Consider the following 17,233-nt stretch of genomic DNA (forward strand, 5'->3'; position numbering starts at 1 on the left):
ACCTTAAAAAACTAGAAATAAAATAGCAAAGTAAACTGAAAGCAAAGAGAAAAAAAAAAAATAAAGAACAGAAATCAATGAGATCAAAATCACAGAAATACTAGATAAGTTAATAAAACTAAATGCTGGTTCTTTGAAGAGATCGAGATCAATAGAACTGATAACCCTTTAGCCAGAGTGATCTAGAGAGTAAAACATACAAATTACTAATATCAAAAACAGAAACATTACTTCAGATAAAATGACAGTATAATAAGGTAATGTGGTGAATAACTTTATGCCAATAAATCTGGTGACTTAGATGACAAACAAATTTCTTGAAAGACACAAACTACCAGAATTCATTCAAGAAAACAAAAGCTGCATCCATTTTTAAAATAAAATTCATAATTAAAAACCTTCCCAAAAAGAAACTCACTAGTGAATGCTACTAAACAATTAAAAAAGAAATAATACTAATTGTACCCAAACTCTTCCAGAAAATAAAGGAGCAGGAAATGTTTTCCAACCCATTCCACTAGATAAGATAACAAATCCGAAAAAATGTCTCCAGAAAAGAAAACTACAGGTCAGCATTTCTCATGGGCATAGGTGTAAAGATTCTAAACAAAATTTTAGAATACAGAATCAAACAATGAGAAGGTTAATCATTAAGTGGGCTTTATTTGAGGAATACAAAGTTGATTCAACACTTGAAAATCAACCAATGTAATTCACTTTATTAACAGACAGAAAAAGGAAAAGTTATCTGAAAAGATGCACAAAAAGTGACAAAATTCAACATCTATTCATGTTTAAAACTCTCTGCAAGCTAGGAACGGACATTCTTTCAACCTGAAAATAATGTTCTACAAAAAACCTACAGCTAACATAAAAGACTGAATGCTTTTCCCCCAAGATCAAGAACAAGGCAAAAACATCTGCTTTTACCACCTATATTCATTATACCAGAGGTCCTAGTCAGTGTAGTAAGACAAGAAAATAATATGAAGGCCATATAGGTCAAAAATGAAGAAATAAAACTATTAGTTCATGCTAAAAAATCTGTATGTCTCTCAGCAAACTTATTTATAATTGATTTTTGGAAGAAATATTACAAATTTAATAACCTGCAAATGCACTCTGAACAAGAAATATAAAATCAAAATTTGCATACAGAAGAATATCTAAGATATTTATAATCTAAAACATCCTTAAAAGTTTTGGATTTTAAACTTAATGAAATGTTAAGGACTGCTTTGTTTAAATACCATACCAAAAAATATTCAAAACAAAAAATAACCATTTGGTCTACACAAATCATTCATGTGTTCTTACAAAAAAATTGACCTATGTAAATGCTAAAGCACACCAAAACATTAAGACCACTTTTGTTTTTAAAATAACTAACCAACCAAATCACAGTACTTTAGATTTCAATATCCCTTATCCAAAATACTTGGAACCAGAAGTGTTTGAGATTTCAAAATTTTTCAGATTTTGTAATACTACATTTACTGTTTGGGCATCTCTAGTCCAAAAATCCCCAAATCTGAAAAGCTACAATGAGGACTTCCTTTGAGCTTCATGTTGGCACTCAAAAAGTTTCACATGTTGGAGCACTTTGAATTTTTGGTTTTGGGATGCTCAACCTGTATTTTTAAAGCTCAGTATGTAACAGAGAATTGAACGCAATAACTGCCTGCTAAATGAATGTTAACTAAATGTACATTATTCAAATATGACAAAGAGGAAATAAAAGCAAAGTAGAACAGAAACCTTTATTCTGCATAAAGGCATCTGTGGTTTATTTAATACTGTGGAACCAATTCACTTTTTCAAGGAAAACATTACTAATTTTTTTTTTCTCTAGCACAAATATACCCAGAGTAGAAATTGAAATTAAAAAGCTACGTTGTGTAATTTTATAAAGGATTTCATGACAGTTAAGTTAGCATGTGTTTTGTATTAAGTAAATTCAATTTTACTAACCTTTGACGAGATCTTGCCTAACTTTTAAAACAGCTCCAAGGTCACAGTCAGCAGTAGCATAAGCATGAGGTACAGTACTTTTAGATTCAGTTAATCTTTTGGCAATAACTCTTCGAATATTGCTGGCGGGGATTTCAGTGAATGTGCCCTACAAAAAAATAGCAACCTGTCCATTAAACCACAAGTGGAATAGAAAAAACAAAAAACAAGCAACTTTATAAATGAAATTCATTCTTGATGACCTAACTTATTCATTAAAGATTAATATAAGAAAAGCACTATTAAAATTCTTAGTATAAGGGAAGAATATAAAAAAACTGGGATGTTTTGGTTTTATAGTATGTAGCTACAGAAAAAAGTAATAAAATTCATGTTTCAATTGTGAATGGGATATCTTATGTTACTATGTTTAAGATGATAAAAAAGAAACCTACCAAATAATAATTCCTCCATAGGTGTATTTGTGTGTGTATACATACATACACACACACCAAACACACACAAGGAGCAATATACGTATGTGTACATACATACACAGAGAGAGAGGGAGGAGTGAGAAGAGAGACACAGACATACGCCATCTGTAAGCTTTTGTTACAAATATCACTTAATAAAACTGAAATGGGCTGGGCACGGTGGCTCATGCCTGTAATCTCAGGATTACTTTGGGAGGCTGAGGCGGGCAGATCACGAGGTCAAGAGTTCAAGACCAGCTTGGCCAACATGGTGAAACCCCACCTCTACTAAGAATACAAAAATTAGCTAGGTGTGGTGGCACATGCCTGTAATACCAGCTACTCAGGAGGCTGAGGCAGGAGAATCACTTGAACTGGGGAGGCAGAGGTTGCACTGAGCCAAGATCGCGCCACTGCACTCCAGCCTGGGCGACAGAGCAAGACTGTCTTGGGGAAAAAAAAAAACCCAAAAAAAAAAACCAAAAAAAACTGAAATAAAATAGCCAATAAATCAACAAACTATTAATATATAGCTGCCCTTTGAATTTTGATGGGGTGACACTCTGATGAACCCATCGTAAGTTGAAAGTATCATAAGTCAAAGTGCATTTAATACACATAACCTACTGAACATCACAGCTTAGCCTTAGCCTAGCCTACCATAAATGTGCTCAGAACACTTACATTAGCCTACAGTTGGGCAAAATCATCTGGCTACACACTACATTGCAAAGTAGCGGTCGTTTGCGCTGATGATCACATGGCTAACTGGGAGCTGTGGTGGGCTGCTGCTGCCCAGCATTGCAAGGAAATACTGCACTGCTTTCTACTGAATGTGTGTCACTTTTACACCACCGTAAAGTCAAAAAATTGTTAGTCGAACCATCTTTTCAAGCACACATGGAACATCCACCAAGAGAGGTCATATTATAAATATAAAATAAATCTCAATAAATTTGAGAAGATTGTTCTAAAAATGAAGTGTGTCTCAAAGTGCATTCTCTAAACACAGTGGAGTTAAATTAGAAATCATGAAAGGTAACTGAAGCATCTTCAAATATTTTGAAATTAAATTCACACTTATAAACAACTCATGGATCAAAGAAATCACAAGGGACATTAGAAGCTCAGAGACCTTCTAAAGAGGCAATTTAATTATTTCTATTTGGATTTGTAATTTTTAAAAATAACATGAGGATCTTATTTCTTAGAGATTCATAATAGAAAGTATGAATGAGATAATAAAATATCCCTGTAACTTCTCTGTAGTTTTTTCATTCTGTTCCTTGGACCGCTCAAAAAAGCATGATAGGCTTTAAATTATATCTAATTCCTTTCTCGCCCTTCACTCTATTTTGGAATTTCATTACAATCACTTCAAGATAATACAAAGCAAATGAAAGTGAGGCTGATTTCATTTTTACAAATATCATTAAGAAATTAAACACTTTATGTTAGCAAAGTACTTGGTCAAGTAGAATAAATACTCTCTACACACTATAAGAATTCGAAAGTAAGGTTTACCTTCCTAACTTGAATAACTTTTTTTTTTTTTTCTTTTTTGAGATAGGGTCTTCCTTTATTACCCAGGCTGGAGTGCGGTGGCATGAACACAGCTCACTACAGCCTCAACCTCCCAGTCTCAAGTGGTTCCCCAACCTCTGCTGCCTGAGTAGTTGGGACTATAGGCACACGCTACCACATCCAGCGGATTTTTAAATATTTTTGTAGAGATGAGGTCTCACTATGTTGCCCAGGCTGGTCTTTGAATGCCTGGGTGCAGGCAATCCTCCCACTTCAGACTCTCAAAGTGCTAGCATTACAGGTGTAAGGTAACACACCCAGCCTTGAATAATCTACTTTTTAAAGACATATGATCGAACTATACATATTTTATAGTCAATATACGTTATATAGTCGAAGAGTGGACTATACACTCAATATACATAGTGTCTTGTCCAACTGCATGTCCTTAAAGAGTAGGTTATTCAAGTATGCAGTATATTAATCATTAATGGATATTTAAAAATCTGTTTCCCATGAAAGTTGTACTGTTTTCAACTCTTTTAAAGTATCACATGGTATACAGTTCTCCACTAGGAATACAGATTTATCTATTTATTTTGCTTTTTATTTTTTTAAGTGCCTATTCGATTTTAAATAAACTTGGTTATCCTACACTTCTTCTGATAGGAAGTAAATAACCTGAATAGGAAAGGCACAGAGAGACACAATGGAGGAATTTGAAAACAAAAAGGGGCTGTTATGCTGCATGCACCTGAGAAGGAAAGAATGACTACCTATATAGTTTTTTATAGTGAGATGATCAATTCCCTAGTTAAAAAGTAGAACACATCCACAAAAGGAAGCTAGTGTCAGCCACTAATTATTAGTATCACACTTAAGACACAAAACACGAGATTGTAGGGAATATATATGTTACTGACGTTGTGGAACCTGTGGTAACTTTAAATTGAATTATAGTTCTAACGTTTATTTGGAAGTTAACGTACAACCAAATTTTGGTTTCTGATAGGAAATCTGTAAAACAAAGCATTTGGACTGTTTTTTCTTTATCACTGAGTTACTATTGAAACAGATTAGTAAAACTAATCTGTTTCAAATCTATTCTTAAAACACACAGAAATTGTTCTTATTTTCTCTCTCATTTAAATCTGAAAAATAAAAATCCAGGCCAGGCGTGGTGGCTCACGCCTGTAATCCCAGCACTTTGGCAGGCCAAGGCAGGTGGATCACCTGAAGTCAGGAGTTTGAGATCAGCCTGGCCAACATGGTGAAACCCCATCTCTACTAAAAATACAAAAATTAGGTGGGCGTCTGGTGTGCGCCTATAATCCCAGCTACTTGGGAAGCTGAGGCAGGAGAATTACTTGAACCTGGGAGGCGGAGGCTGCAGTAAGCCGAGATCACGCCACTACACTCCAGCCTGGGTGACAGTGCAAGACTCTGTCTCAGAAAAAAAAAGAAACAAAAATGCACTTAGAGAACATTACCACTGCATTGGGTTGTCCAGGAGTTGATACTGGTGGGATCATAGGCCGGGGATAAGATGGCCCAGCTGTGGTCTGTAGGGGCGAAGGTGCTGTGGGAGTGGCTGCAGGGGCTGGAGTTGGTCTGGACTCGGTAATCTTGCCCGTCTGTTTCAACTGGACAAGTCTGAGAGCATCCCTGGAAATAAGAGCAAAGTAGATAACCATAATTAGCAATAAGGAATATAAGAGAACTTTCAGAAAATGTAGATGAGATGTGCAGAAAAGATACACAAATATACAGATGTCAATGTTATAATTAAAAACCAATTATTTGAGCTAGAAAATTAAATCCTGTCTCTTACCTGGTCTGCTGACCATTATTTGTCATGTTTTAATATTTGCATATTTTCAAAAACCAAACAATAACTAAAATTTTATTAAAATTGGGCATAAGTATTGATTTTTAAAAAGGAAATTAGTCTTTTTTCTGTACAGTGGATGTTATTTGGTAGATCAACAATTAATTAAACCATACTCTCATCCTTCATACTCATGAAATAATATTCACATGGCATTCAAAAAGTGTCAAGTCTATTGTAAATATGGCTTTCACCAAGATACTTCCTACATCATTGTTCACTTATTGTTTATTCATTGTTTATTATAGTGCAAATCAGCTTATTTATGACCAGGAAATCAAATCATTTTAAATTTTACTCAATATGCCATCAGTACAACCTAATATAACAAATCTAACCCATGATATATTTTAGAATGAAAAATAACTAGTTACAGACTTGCCTTTGTATTACTCTGTAAAACAAAGGTATTTTTGTCTTATAAGAGGATATAATTAGATTACTAAATATGCTAAGCCCTCAACTCACTATGCTAAGTTACAGTGGTATTAGGCAATATATTTTCTTAAAATAATTTTTGGAACATTTTAATATCCAGTAAGTATTTAGGAAAGTATTTTTTCCAATTTAAGAAAAAAAAATTGTTTTATATAACCTAAAAAAAATTCAGGGTGACACAAAATCTGAAGAAAAATTATTTCTCAAATAGTTAATATTTTGGTATTATTTTTCAAAAAAACTGATGAAAGATTAAAACCTAGAACCTGTTGAGCATATTTGAGAAGACCCTTTTACTTGTGGCAACATGGTAGGAAGAATTCTGAGATGGCCCCAATATTCCTGCCCCATATAATCCCTCTTGACGGTATCTGGCCTGTGAATATGATGGATGTCACTCCCATGATTAGTTCCTATTATGTGACAAAATTGGTGGCATTTTATAGATATATGAGACTTCAAATCAGTTGCATTTGAGTTAATCAAAAGGCAAACTACCCTGGAGAGGGCAAATGCATCAGGTAATCTCTTAAAAGAAACTAGGCCTTCCTGGAAGAAGAGACTTGAAGTAAAGAGATTCAACTACTGGCCTGAGAGAAGCAAACATGCATGTTGTGAACTGCCTATGGAGACCACACATGGCAAGGCCCTGCACATGGCCTCTGGGAGCTGTCAGGGGTTCTTGGCTGAGAGCTAGAAAGAAAACAAGGGCCACAGTCCTACAGTCCCAAGGAAATACATTCTGTCAACAACCACATGAGATTGGAAGAGGACCCCAAGTTTCACATGAGTCCCCAGCCTTGGCTAACACTTTGATTTCAGCCTTATGAGTCCATGAGTTCAGAACCTGGCCATGCTATGCCAGGACTTCTAACCTACTGAAATGTTAGAAAACAAACAGGTATTATTTTAAGCCGGTGAGTTTATTGTAACTTGTTATGCAATAACAGAACACCAACACAAGCAGGAACACTCTAACTGAGGTGCAAAAAACTGTATGGTTAATGCCTGATTACATCTATTTAAAAAAAAAGGTTGCTGACACTAAATTGACACATTTTTAGCATAACTATTACTTATTAGCATATTTAGTAATATGTAATATTTAGTTATGCTAAATATTATATATTTAACATAACTATTCCTTGTTACTTTATTTTTTAAAAAGCAGTTTAGTTTTATCTCTGTAGGTTCTTGGGTAGGTTAATCATAAAGAAGCAGGAAGAAAATTCATTCTGGCCACTGGCTCACAAAAACTTTTATTACTGATTTTATTTTATTTTTTTTTATTTTTTAAAGAGTCTCACTCAGTCACCCAGGTTGGAGTGCAGTGGCACAATCTCAGCTCACCGCAACCACCGCCTCCCGGGTTCAAGAGATTCGCATGCCTCAGCCTCCCTAGTAGCTGGGAATACAGGTGTGCACCACCACACCTGGCTAAGCTTTTTAGTTTTAGTAGAGATGGGGTTTTATCATGTTGGCCAGACTGGTCTCAAACTCCTGGACTCAAGTGATTCGCCACCCTTGGCCTCCCAAAGCGCTGGGATTACAGGTGTGAGCCACTGCACCTGGCCTTTTTATTACCGATTTTATACTTACATACCTATGAAGTATAAATCTTAATTATTCTTTAGTAACAGCCAACGATTTAGTTTTCTGTAAGGCAGAAAATGGTTTTAATGATTTCTGCACATTAAATAATCAGACTAAACTCGGAGCGTTAGGTAGACATTAAAAGCTATAAAAATTAGGAGAAAAACAATCTGCAGATAGGCAGAGGATGCTCTGGAGGTTAACTCAGGTAGAACCTTCTCTACTGGTTTCCCTGAGAGAACAATTCATTTGGGTGTGACATGAATTCATTTTGAAAAGAAATGCCACTAAAACACACTAGCCACTTGCCTGTCATACTTACCTAATTTTTGATGCTGCGTGATGAACACAAATATTACTACAACTATGATTTAAGACACAGATGTACCAAAGACATTGGGGCTGCAGGCAAAGAACCTAAATGTCTTCTGCTTCTAATTGTGGCCTTGACATTGCTTTCTTAAAACAGTCACATGTACAAGCGAAGTCAAGTCTACACGCTTTGGTACAATGTAAGTATTCTGACCAATGCTTGTTTTAAGGCAAATTTAAAATAGTAGCCCTGATACCTAAGATTTTTTTCACAAATACAGTGGGCTGGAGGCATCTGGAACTGATTTTTCTACTTGCACTTTTAGTGGACATGGTACGGAGGATGTCCTCACCATGTCAAGAATGTGTGCTGGCCGGGCACGGTGGCTCACGTCCGCATTCCCAGCACTTTGAGAGGCTGAGGTGGAAGGATCACCTGAGGCCAAGAGCTTGAGACCAGTCTGGGCAACCTAGTGAAAAATGGTCTCTACAAAATTTTTTAAAAAATTTAGCCAGGCACGGTGGCACACCTGTAGTCCCAACTATTTGAGAGGCTGAGGTGATAGGACTACAGCCTAGGAGTTCAAGGCTGCAGTGAGCTATGAACACACCACGGCACCCCAACCTGGGTGACGGAGTGAGAGCCTATCTCTCTCTTAAAGAAAAAAGAATCAAAAAATAAAAAATAAAAAAGTGTGCTAAGATATTTTGGGGACAGTTATGCCAAGGCCTGCACTTTTTCAACTGTATCAGAAGATGACATTAGGTTACAATTTTTCCAAAGCTCACCTTAATGATAAACTTAAAATGCAGGCATTTTTAGTAGTATAGAAAAGCAAAAATCCTCAATAATGTATGCTTTCAGGATTCATTTTTCTCATAAAATCTTTTGTACTAGTTCTTATTTTGAAGACCAAAGGTTGATGCCTTTCTCATGGAGAGTTAAGGAATAAGGGCAGGGAAGAGAAAAGGGTAACAGGGTAGAAAAGATGGCAATAATACTAAAAGCCTAACTCTTTAATACTGCTTCCTTATGGTATTCAGGAGATAATACCATTTTGTTCTTAAGAAATGTTTCATTACATAACTTTCAACTCAGGTTTAAAAAAAAAGATATTTGTGCACCATACATGTATTAAGCACACATGGAAAGAAAAGGAAGGAAGAAACCTTTATTTCTTTATTCTACTGCTGTCACACTACTGAACTGCCCTCCAAAAGGTTACCACATCACCAAATTTAAGAGTCTTTTCTTAGATCCTACCATCCTTGACTTTTCCCACATTTCCCAGGTATCCTCCAACTCAAGGATTTTAACCTCTAAATAGTTTCCCTACAACAATTGCTTTATTATCTACCAAATCTACCTCTCTAATCCCAAACTGTCTCCTGAGATACATCTTCATCTCACTGATCCTGATACCTACATGGCTTCTAAGTCCTGAAAGTAAGCTCCAAACATTACTAACTCCACCAAAACAAATGCCTCCCAAATCCTTTATTTCTATTTCTGGAGAAAAAACTATCATCACCTAGACCAGATCCAAATGCATTCCTTTATTTGTTGCTTCTCTGGCCTACATTCCACATTTAATCTGTGAAGGTTTCTGGACTTTATCCTTACAATGTTGTCTATATCAGGAATCTTCCTTTTAGATCTTCTAACCACATTCAAGTATTCATTATCTCTTACCTGGATTACTTTAGGAGCCTATTAATTTATCTCCTTAACTCATCTTTTTCTGCTCCAGTTTATCTTACACAAATTTGCAGAACTGATCCCCCTAAGGTGCAACAATCATTATTTTACATTTCACCAAATCCTCAAAGATTAATGAATTAAATACAGACTCTTCTTCCTAATCCTCAGAATTATGAGCAAGGCAAGTCTACTTTGTTATAAAAATAGTTGCTTTCTCCCATTTTTACAGAGAGTGCTACTAAGGCACAGACTGGTAGAGACTAACAAGATTAAGATACCAACAGTAGACACAAATCGGGATTGGTGTGGGGAAGAAACTGGGATTAACTGGCAACCAAGGTTCTTAATTTTAATTTTTTACAGCTAAGTGTAACTTTTAAGTCCTTTAACTAAAAATCCCACGGTCTGGGATGTTGCCTTTCAGTCAGCTCTCAGGACAGCTAATTTCCAACTCATGCAGTGTGGCATGAACTTCACAGTATGTGTGTGATAGAACCACATACTCACATTCAGTTAACAAATCAGTAAGAGTACAATATAGATAAATGAGGATATCTAAGAATTAAAGCTACATACTGCTTTCAATAAAATAAACACCCAACAGTAAGCCAATGCTTTCATGAAGAGTAAAATAACCCAGTGGAAAAAAGAAGAAGTTGCCTGGCCCAACATTGCCACTTATAATTTAATAACCATTGCTCTCTCTTGACTTATAAAAATTCTGGCCAATATTATTTATTATTTTCTATCAATATTAGACAAACACGGAATGAGTACATTGCTTTAAAACATAAACTCAATTTGAAACATTTACTATTACTGCCAATAGAAATGTAGCACATAACTACTGAAATTCTACATTAGTTCATAAGCCTATTTGATTAATCTTTGTCTACCCTACTAGACTAAGTTTCAACAGAAAAGGAGCCATCTGTTTTGAAAGACCCAAAAATTTAAACTAATGCAAAGACACACCAGTGTTGCAGAATAGAAAGACCCATCATCATAAAGATGTCTGTTCTCACAAAGTTTATTTAAAATGTGATACAATCCCATAAAAATACCCCTTACTCCTACCCATGGAGCTAGATGAACTGCTTAAAATTCATTTGGAAGAATAATAAAATAAGAATGAACTAAGAAAACTGATTAATTAAAAAAAAAGGGCAAGGCTATCGCTATCAGATGTAAAGCATACAGTAAAACATTTCTAATTAAAAATGTGGTACTAAAAAAGTATGGTACTAACTCATGAACAGATGGATCAATGAAATAGAAAAGAAAATCTAAAAAGAGATCAAACTGTATATGGAAATTGCTTTATAACAGTACAAGTGAATAAAATTCAAACAGATAATGAAAATAATTTTTTAAAATATATTTCCTTGTTTTAGAAATGTAAATGTTACTGCACGATTTCATACACTTAATACTGTATAAAGTTTCACTGTTCCGCACTCTAATTTTCTGCATTTATTACCACTTCTAAGGATCTTGCTTAGTTACCAAATTAGAGTTGTTCTTCAGTAATGCTATAATTATTCAGAAAACAACTCTTGCACACAATATAATTTACAATGATAAAAGCAATTAAAAGTACAAAAGAACAGTGTACCTCCTTTTAAATCTTAAGACTGAATAAGCTCTTTTTATTTTCTTTCAAAAAAACATGATCATAATAAATAATGGAATTGGTTATTACAAAAAGCAAACACATACTCTTTAGTGAATATCCCCCGAGGGCCAGTGGCTGTGCCCTGGCTAGCATCCAGTGAGTGTTTTTCCAGAATATTGCGGGCAGCTGGACTTAAACGGAACCTAAGAAAAAAATATGAAGGTTAATAGAACCAATTAACACTTACATTTGATTCAAATAGATCTAAATGTCAACAGTTTTGCAAATAATTTTTAAAATCTTATAATAAAGTTAAAATGACTCCCACAGATGGTCACAGTCAAATAATCTGTACCAATTTGTTTTATTCTTTAAACATTTTCATAAAAATTTAGTTACTATTTCTAAATATTATTTTAGTAAGAATAAATATTCATTAGGGAAAAGAGCTTCTATTTCAACCAATTACTTTCACATGGGTGCTCATCACAAACATCAATTGTTTCTTCATATATTTTGTTATATTGTTGCTTCATATATTTTGTATTGTGGCAAATGATACCTAAAATTTACCATTTTAAGCATTTTTAGGTGTATAATTGAGTGGCATTTAGTACAATCACACTACTGTGCAACCATCACCACCATCTATCTCCAGAAATTTTCATTTTCCCAAATTGAACTCTGTATCTATTAAACAGTAACTCTCCATTCCTCCCTCCTCCCAACCCCTGGTAACCATTCTCTTTGTCTCTATCAATTTGACTACTTCAGGTACCTCACATGAGTAGAATCATACAGTATTTGTCTTTTTATGACTGGCTTATTTTACTTAGCATAATGTTCTCAAGGTTTATCCATGCAGCATTTACCAGAATTTCCTTCCTAAAAAGCTGAATCACATTTCATAGCATTTTGAACTTATGAGTTGTTTCTACCATTTTGCTACTGTGAATAATGTTGCTATGAACATAGACGTACAAACATCTCTTTCCAGTCTTTGCTTTCAGTTATTTTGCATATTTGTCCGGAAGTGGACCTGCTAGATAATATGGTAATTCTAATTTTCTGAGAAACTGCCATACTGTTTTCCACAGTAGCTGCAGCATTTTACACTTCCACTAGGCAACAACAAGGGTTCCAAATTATCCACGTCCTTGCCAACACCTGTCATATTCTGGGTCTGGTTTGGTTTTTGTTTGTTTGTTTGTTTTGATAATCGCCATCCTGAAGGGTATGAAGGGATGTCTCATTGTGGTTTTGATTTCATTTCCCTAATGGTTAGTGACGGTGAACATCTTTTTCATGTGCCTGCTGGCCATCTATGTATCTTCTTGGGAGAAATGCTATTAAAGTCCTTTGCCTAATTTTTAATTGGGTTGTTTTGCTGAGGTTGAATTGTATATATAAACATATATATATATTTTATATATATATATAGCATACCTAAGATTACATGACTAACAGTATATCTCCTTTAAGCAAAGTAGTAAACAAATGACTACACAGTCAGATAAAGAAAATAAGCCTGATTAGTACAGATTAAAACAGGCTGGGTCTAGAAATTAAAGCTAAGAAACAGAAACAACTGTGGAACCTGCTGCATTTCAGGGAAGTATTAAATAACTCTCATATGGGCCCAGTGTTATTACATCTTTAGACTTTTCAAGAGAAACTGAAATTTTAGATTTTTATATAAGATTAGTGACCAACCAAGCAAAATAAAAAATTTTTTTTTCATTCACTGTGTGGGCCCGAAAGTATGCAGAGTTCACAGGTCAGTAGGTTTTTAACCTACATACTGGGGCCTCAGATTCATGCAAGTCTCTGATGATGACTGATCTTAAATAGGGTATACACTATTATTATCTTTGCAAGGGGAGAAGACCATTAGTTAGAAGACATCAGTGAGACTGTCTTCCAATTTTTAGGGTAAACGAAAGAGGAGACAGTAAATTGGAGTCAAGGCAACAGAGTCAGAAACATTTTGCACAGGGAATTTAAAATCAGTATTTCAAAAAGTAGGCCGGATGTGGCTGCTCATGCCTGTAATCCCCAGCACTCTGGGAGGTCAAGGCAGGCAGATCATGAAGTCAGGAGTTTGAGACCAGCCTGGCCAACATGGAGAAACCCTGTCTCTACCAAAAATACAAAAAGACTAGCTGGGCAAGGTGGCGCATGCCTGCAATCCCAGCTACTCAGGAGGTTGAGGCAGGAGAATCGCTTGAACCCAGGAGACCGAGGTTGCGGTGAGCTGAGATTGCACCATTGCACTCCAGCCTGGGCAATGAGAACAAACTCCGTCACCGCCCCCCACAAAAAAAGCACGGTGGATTCTTTTCTGACAATGATAAGGTAAAGGAAAAAATGTTTAAGAATGAAGAGGTCTACTTTATGAAGATCTTTTTCTCATAAAGAAAAAGTAATGTTGTATAATTATATGGAATACTAAATAAATGAAACGTTAGAATTTATAGAGTTCTTCTATTAAAGCAATGTAAAACTAAAGTGAAATGATGTGTAGTAAGTTGTCTGTTTTGTTACAGAACAGACAAAATTGAGCTCCAGTCTGTGCCGGAAACTCATAATGCAGACTAGTATGAAAACGAATGCACGTTAAAACATGAATTCTATTTTATGTCAGACAGACATTCGAGCTTGGAATTCCTGTAAGTAATTAGAACTCCATAAATGGTAACAGAGTATGAAGTTTGGTATACTGAATTCCATTCTAGACTTCTAAAACCTAATTCAACCTCAACATGGACACATACTGTTTGGTTTTCCATTGTGCAAGCAGGGCTTTCAGAGTACTTGGAACATAGCAGATATTCAATAACTATTTACTGAATGAACAATGATGGTTAAAAAAAAAAAGCACACACTCTAAGGTCTGAGTGTGCTGAGAACAGCAACTTCTATATGATGTACAACGATGTGCGAATATAATGATTACAACTCCGTAAGAACTGCCGTAACCATTTTTTTTACATCATCCTTTGAATAAATATACTCACCGTAGTGTCCCGGGTATGTGTTCCTTTTTGACAGGGATGGAAATCTGTGGTTCTGGGGAGGGGCGAGGCTCTGAAGGTTTTGAAACTGGTGGTGGAGGACCTACGTCTTTGGGAATTTCAACATGTTTCCAATCTTCTCCTTCTTCTACTATCAAACCAATTAGTGAACCTAGCCGTATATTTTTACTTCCTTCTTCAACCTATATTTAAAAAAGAAATAACTGTAGAGAAGTAAAACCCCATGATTGCATTAAGTAGTTTATTCCTTTGTTGGGAAATTCTCCCCTTAAGATATCTTAATTTGAGCTAAAAGCTGCTTCCAAAACAGTTTGCCTCAGTCTTCCACCTGTCACCTTCTCCACTTTCTCCCACTTATACCTTCCTTCACCATTCTCCTCTTCCCAGTTGCTAATGCTACCTTCTGAAATAAAGGATAAATCTAGAATGTAGCCTCTGAGAGCCTTCAAATAAACATATAAGATCCATCATTATCATCTTGTTTTTTGATGTCAATACAAATCCAAAACAGGAGCCTGTGGCTACACATCTTAACCATTTGTCTTTCCCAGACAGTTTCTATGCAATGGCTTCAGAATTCCAAAAGCTCAGAAGGGATTAACTCCTTCAACTTAGTCCAATCTACTAAAATTTACCTAATGCAAGAATCTTTTCAATAAACTTAGTCTGAAAAGATGAACATTCCAATGTATAGATAGAACTGGTTAACTATTCCGGTTAATGTTAAATATAGTCTATTTCTTTATATTTAATTATTTCCCTTTATATCTATTTACAAAACCTGAAAAATAAAACCTCATGAGTTTTTTATAAGTATATCAGGAACACAGTGGTGTCTCAGTTAATAAAGCATTTTTTCACAGATAATGCCAATTAAACACTTAAATTGAAGATAATGTTTTTAAAAGTTAAGACAGGTGTATTTTAAGCATTTCAGCATCATTAATTCATAAAGAAAGGGTTAATTCTGATTTACTTATTAAAAATAAGTCCCTAGAAAACCTTCAGATAACAATATTTTATAAGTTCACTACTGGAAGAAAATGTCATTCCCTTAAAATTTTCTATTATTCCCTTTCAATTACTCTAAATAAGGTTCATTAGCTATATTTAATGAACAATAAAATGATAGGCTGCAGGGTGTCCACTAATACAGTAATGATAAGGAAAAGCATAACTTCTAGAATGAGTTTGACATTTCAGAGTAACACTAATTTCAATGCTTACTGGTATGTTCACTATCGTTAATAAGACATAAGTTATAAGGGGTGAGGAAGCTAAGTTTACTAATTACTGATGAAGAAGAAAAGCAGCAATGCTTTGATGAAGCAATATATATATATATATGAAATTAGTATAGAAAACTGAATAGGAATGTTTAATGAATTACAAGCTATGGAAGAATACTAAGAAATCCAAGAAAAATTTAGTTGCTTAGTTGTTTGCCACATACTAAAAAATTTTGTTTCTGCAGAGTTCATTTTCTTTACTATGTCAAAAAGATGAATTAAGATTATTATCAGACCAATATTTGTCTTCTAAAAGTGTTTATAATTACCTGCGTGTGAATTGCTAACTCAAAAATCAAAGTAAAATGACTAATTTTCTTTAAAAATTTATACAAAAAAAAACTACTGACATATAGTCCACTTGACGTTAATTCCTTTCGAAACTGAATCAGAAATAGGATCAATATCCAAGTACAAAGAACATCATTCAAATGTAAAGCATTAAAAAAAAGTTTTGTTTTAAAAATATCAATAGATTTCTAAAATCTGAGTCAGACAACCGTACTAAATCTGAAACTGATACCTCACCTTCTGTTTCATTTACTGTAAATCATATAAACGATTCCATACATACTCTACCAACATAACACTGACACCTTCACAAGTAGGCAATAAACAGCATTTATCATCATTTCAAGTTTTAACATTATCTAAATATCAAATAAAATTTATTTTTAACCATTCACATTTTTTTATTTAAAAAAGTGACACCATGAAGCATGAAACCCAAATATAATGGACAAGGACAAGTGATGTACTACCATACAACTTGAATATATAACAGAAGATAAAATACAGTTGATTATAATTCCATTTAAAGTCATTAAAATCTCTATATGAATTTAAGATAATTTCTTCAACTTTTCCTATTCCTTTGGTGTAAACAGAGATCTTTCAGAGGTATGCTAATTTCCTGTAGACATTTGCTTACATTGTAGGAGGCAAATATTCAAAACCAGTGTAGACTTAGTATAGAGGAGTAAATAGTACTCTTTGCAAAACTGTTTAGAAACCAAGCAGGCCTCTGTTACTGTTCCCTTTCCTCTCCGAGCTACCTCCATGGATACAGTCTGCTCTACCAAAGCATCTGGAGCGAAGGACACCTCAAATGCCAGAGTTTTCCTATGCACTCAGCTTACTTGACCAAAGCCCTCTCTTACTCTTGTGCCAATGATTTCTTAATATTAAATGTAGGGTTTTTACACATAGCTCTATTAACTTAGAGCTCATCAATGCTGAAATATTGAATGTTGAGTCTATCATTTCAAATATTAGCCTTCCCTCCCAGTTGTGTACAGAATTCCTGAGTTTCAATGTTGGCTCCACCACTTACTAGTTATGTGACCTTAGTAGACTCCTTATCTCACCATGCTTGCTTTCTGAGCTGTAAGATGCAAATAACAGTAGCTAT

At 34.8% G+C, this 17,233-nt stretch overlaps 1 protein-coding gene across 4 annotated transcripts in view; it reads right to left on the reverse strand.

Moving 5' to 3' along the window:
- PDHX (pyruvate dehydrogenase complex component X) overlaps positions 1-17,233 on the reverse strand; it is a 101,291-nt gene that overhangs the window by 48,554 nt on the left and 35,504 nt on the right. For all 4 annotated transcript variants that reach the window (XM_010358373.2, XM_030917800.1, XM_010358372.2 and 1 more), the window contains exons 4-7: positions 14,516-14,715; positions 11,603-11,701; positions 5,441-5,615; positions 1,972-2,119 (exon numbers count right to left, since the gene is read on the reverse strand). In XM_010358373.2, coding sequence (XP_010356675.1) covers positions 1,972-2,119; positions 5,441-5,615; positions 11,603-11,701; positions 14,516-14,715 — 622 coding nt within the window. The remainder of the gene's footprint in view (positions 1-1,971; positions 2,120-5,440; positions 5,616-11,602; positions 11,702-14,515; positions 14,716-17,233) is intronic.

Source organism: Rhinopithecus roxellana, chromosome 15 (assembly GCF_007565055.1).
Source record: "Rhinopithecus roxellana isolate Shanxi Qingling chromosome 15, ASM756505v1, whole genome shotgun sequence".
In the NCBI taxonomy this organism is placed as follows: Eukaryota; Metazoa; Chordata; class Mammalia; order Primates; family Cercopithecidae; genus Rhinopithecus; species Rhinopithecus roxellana.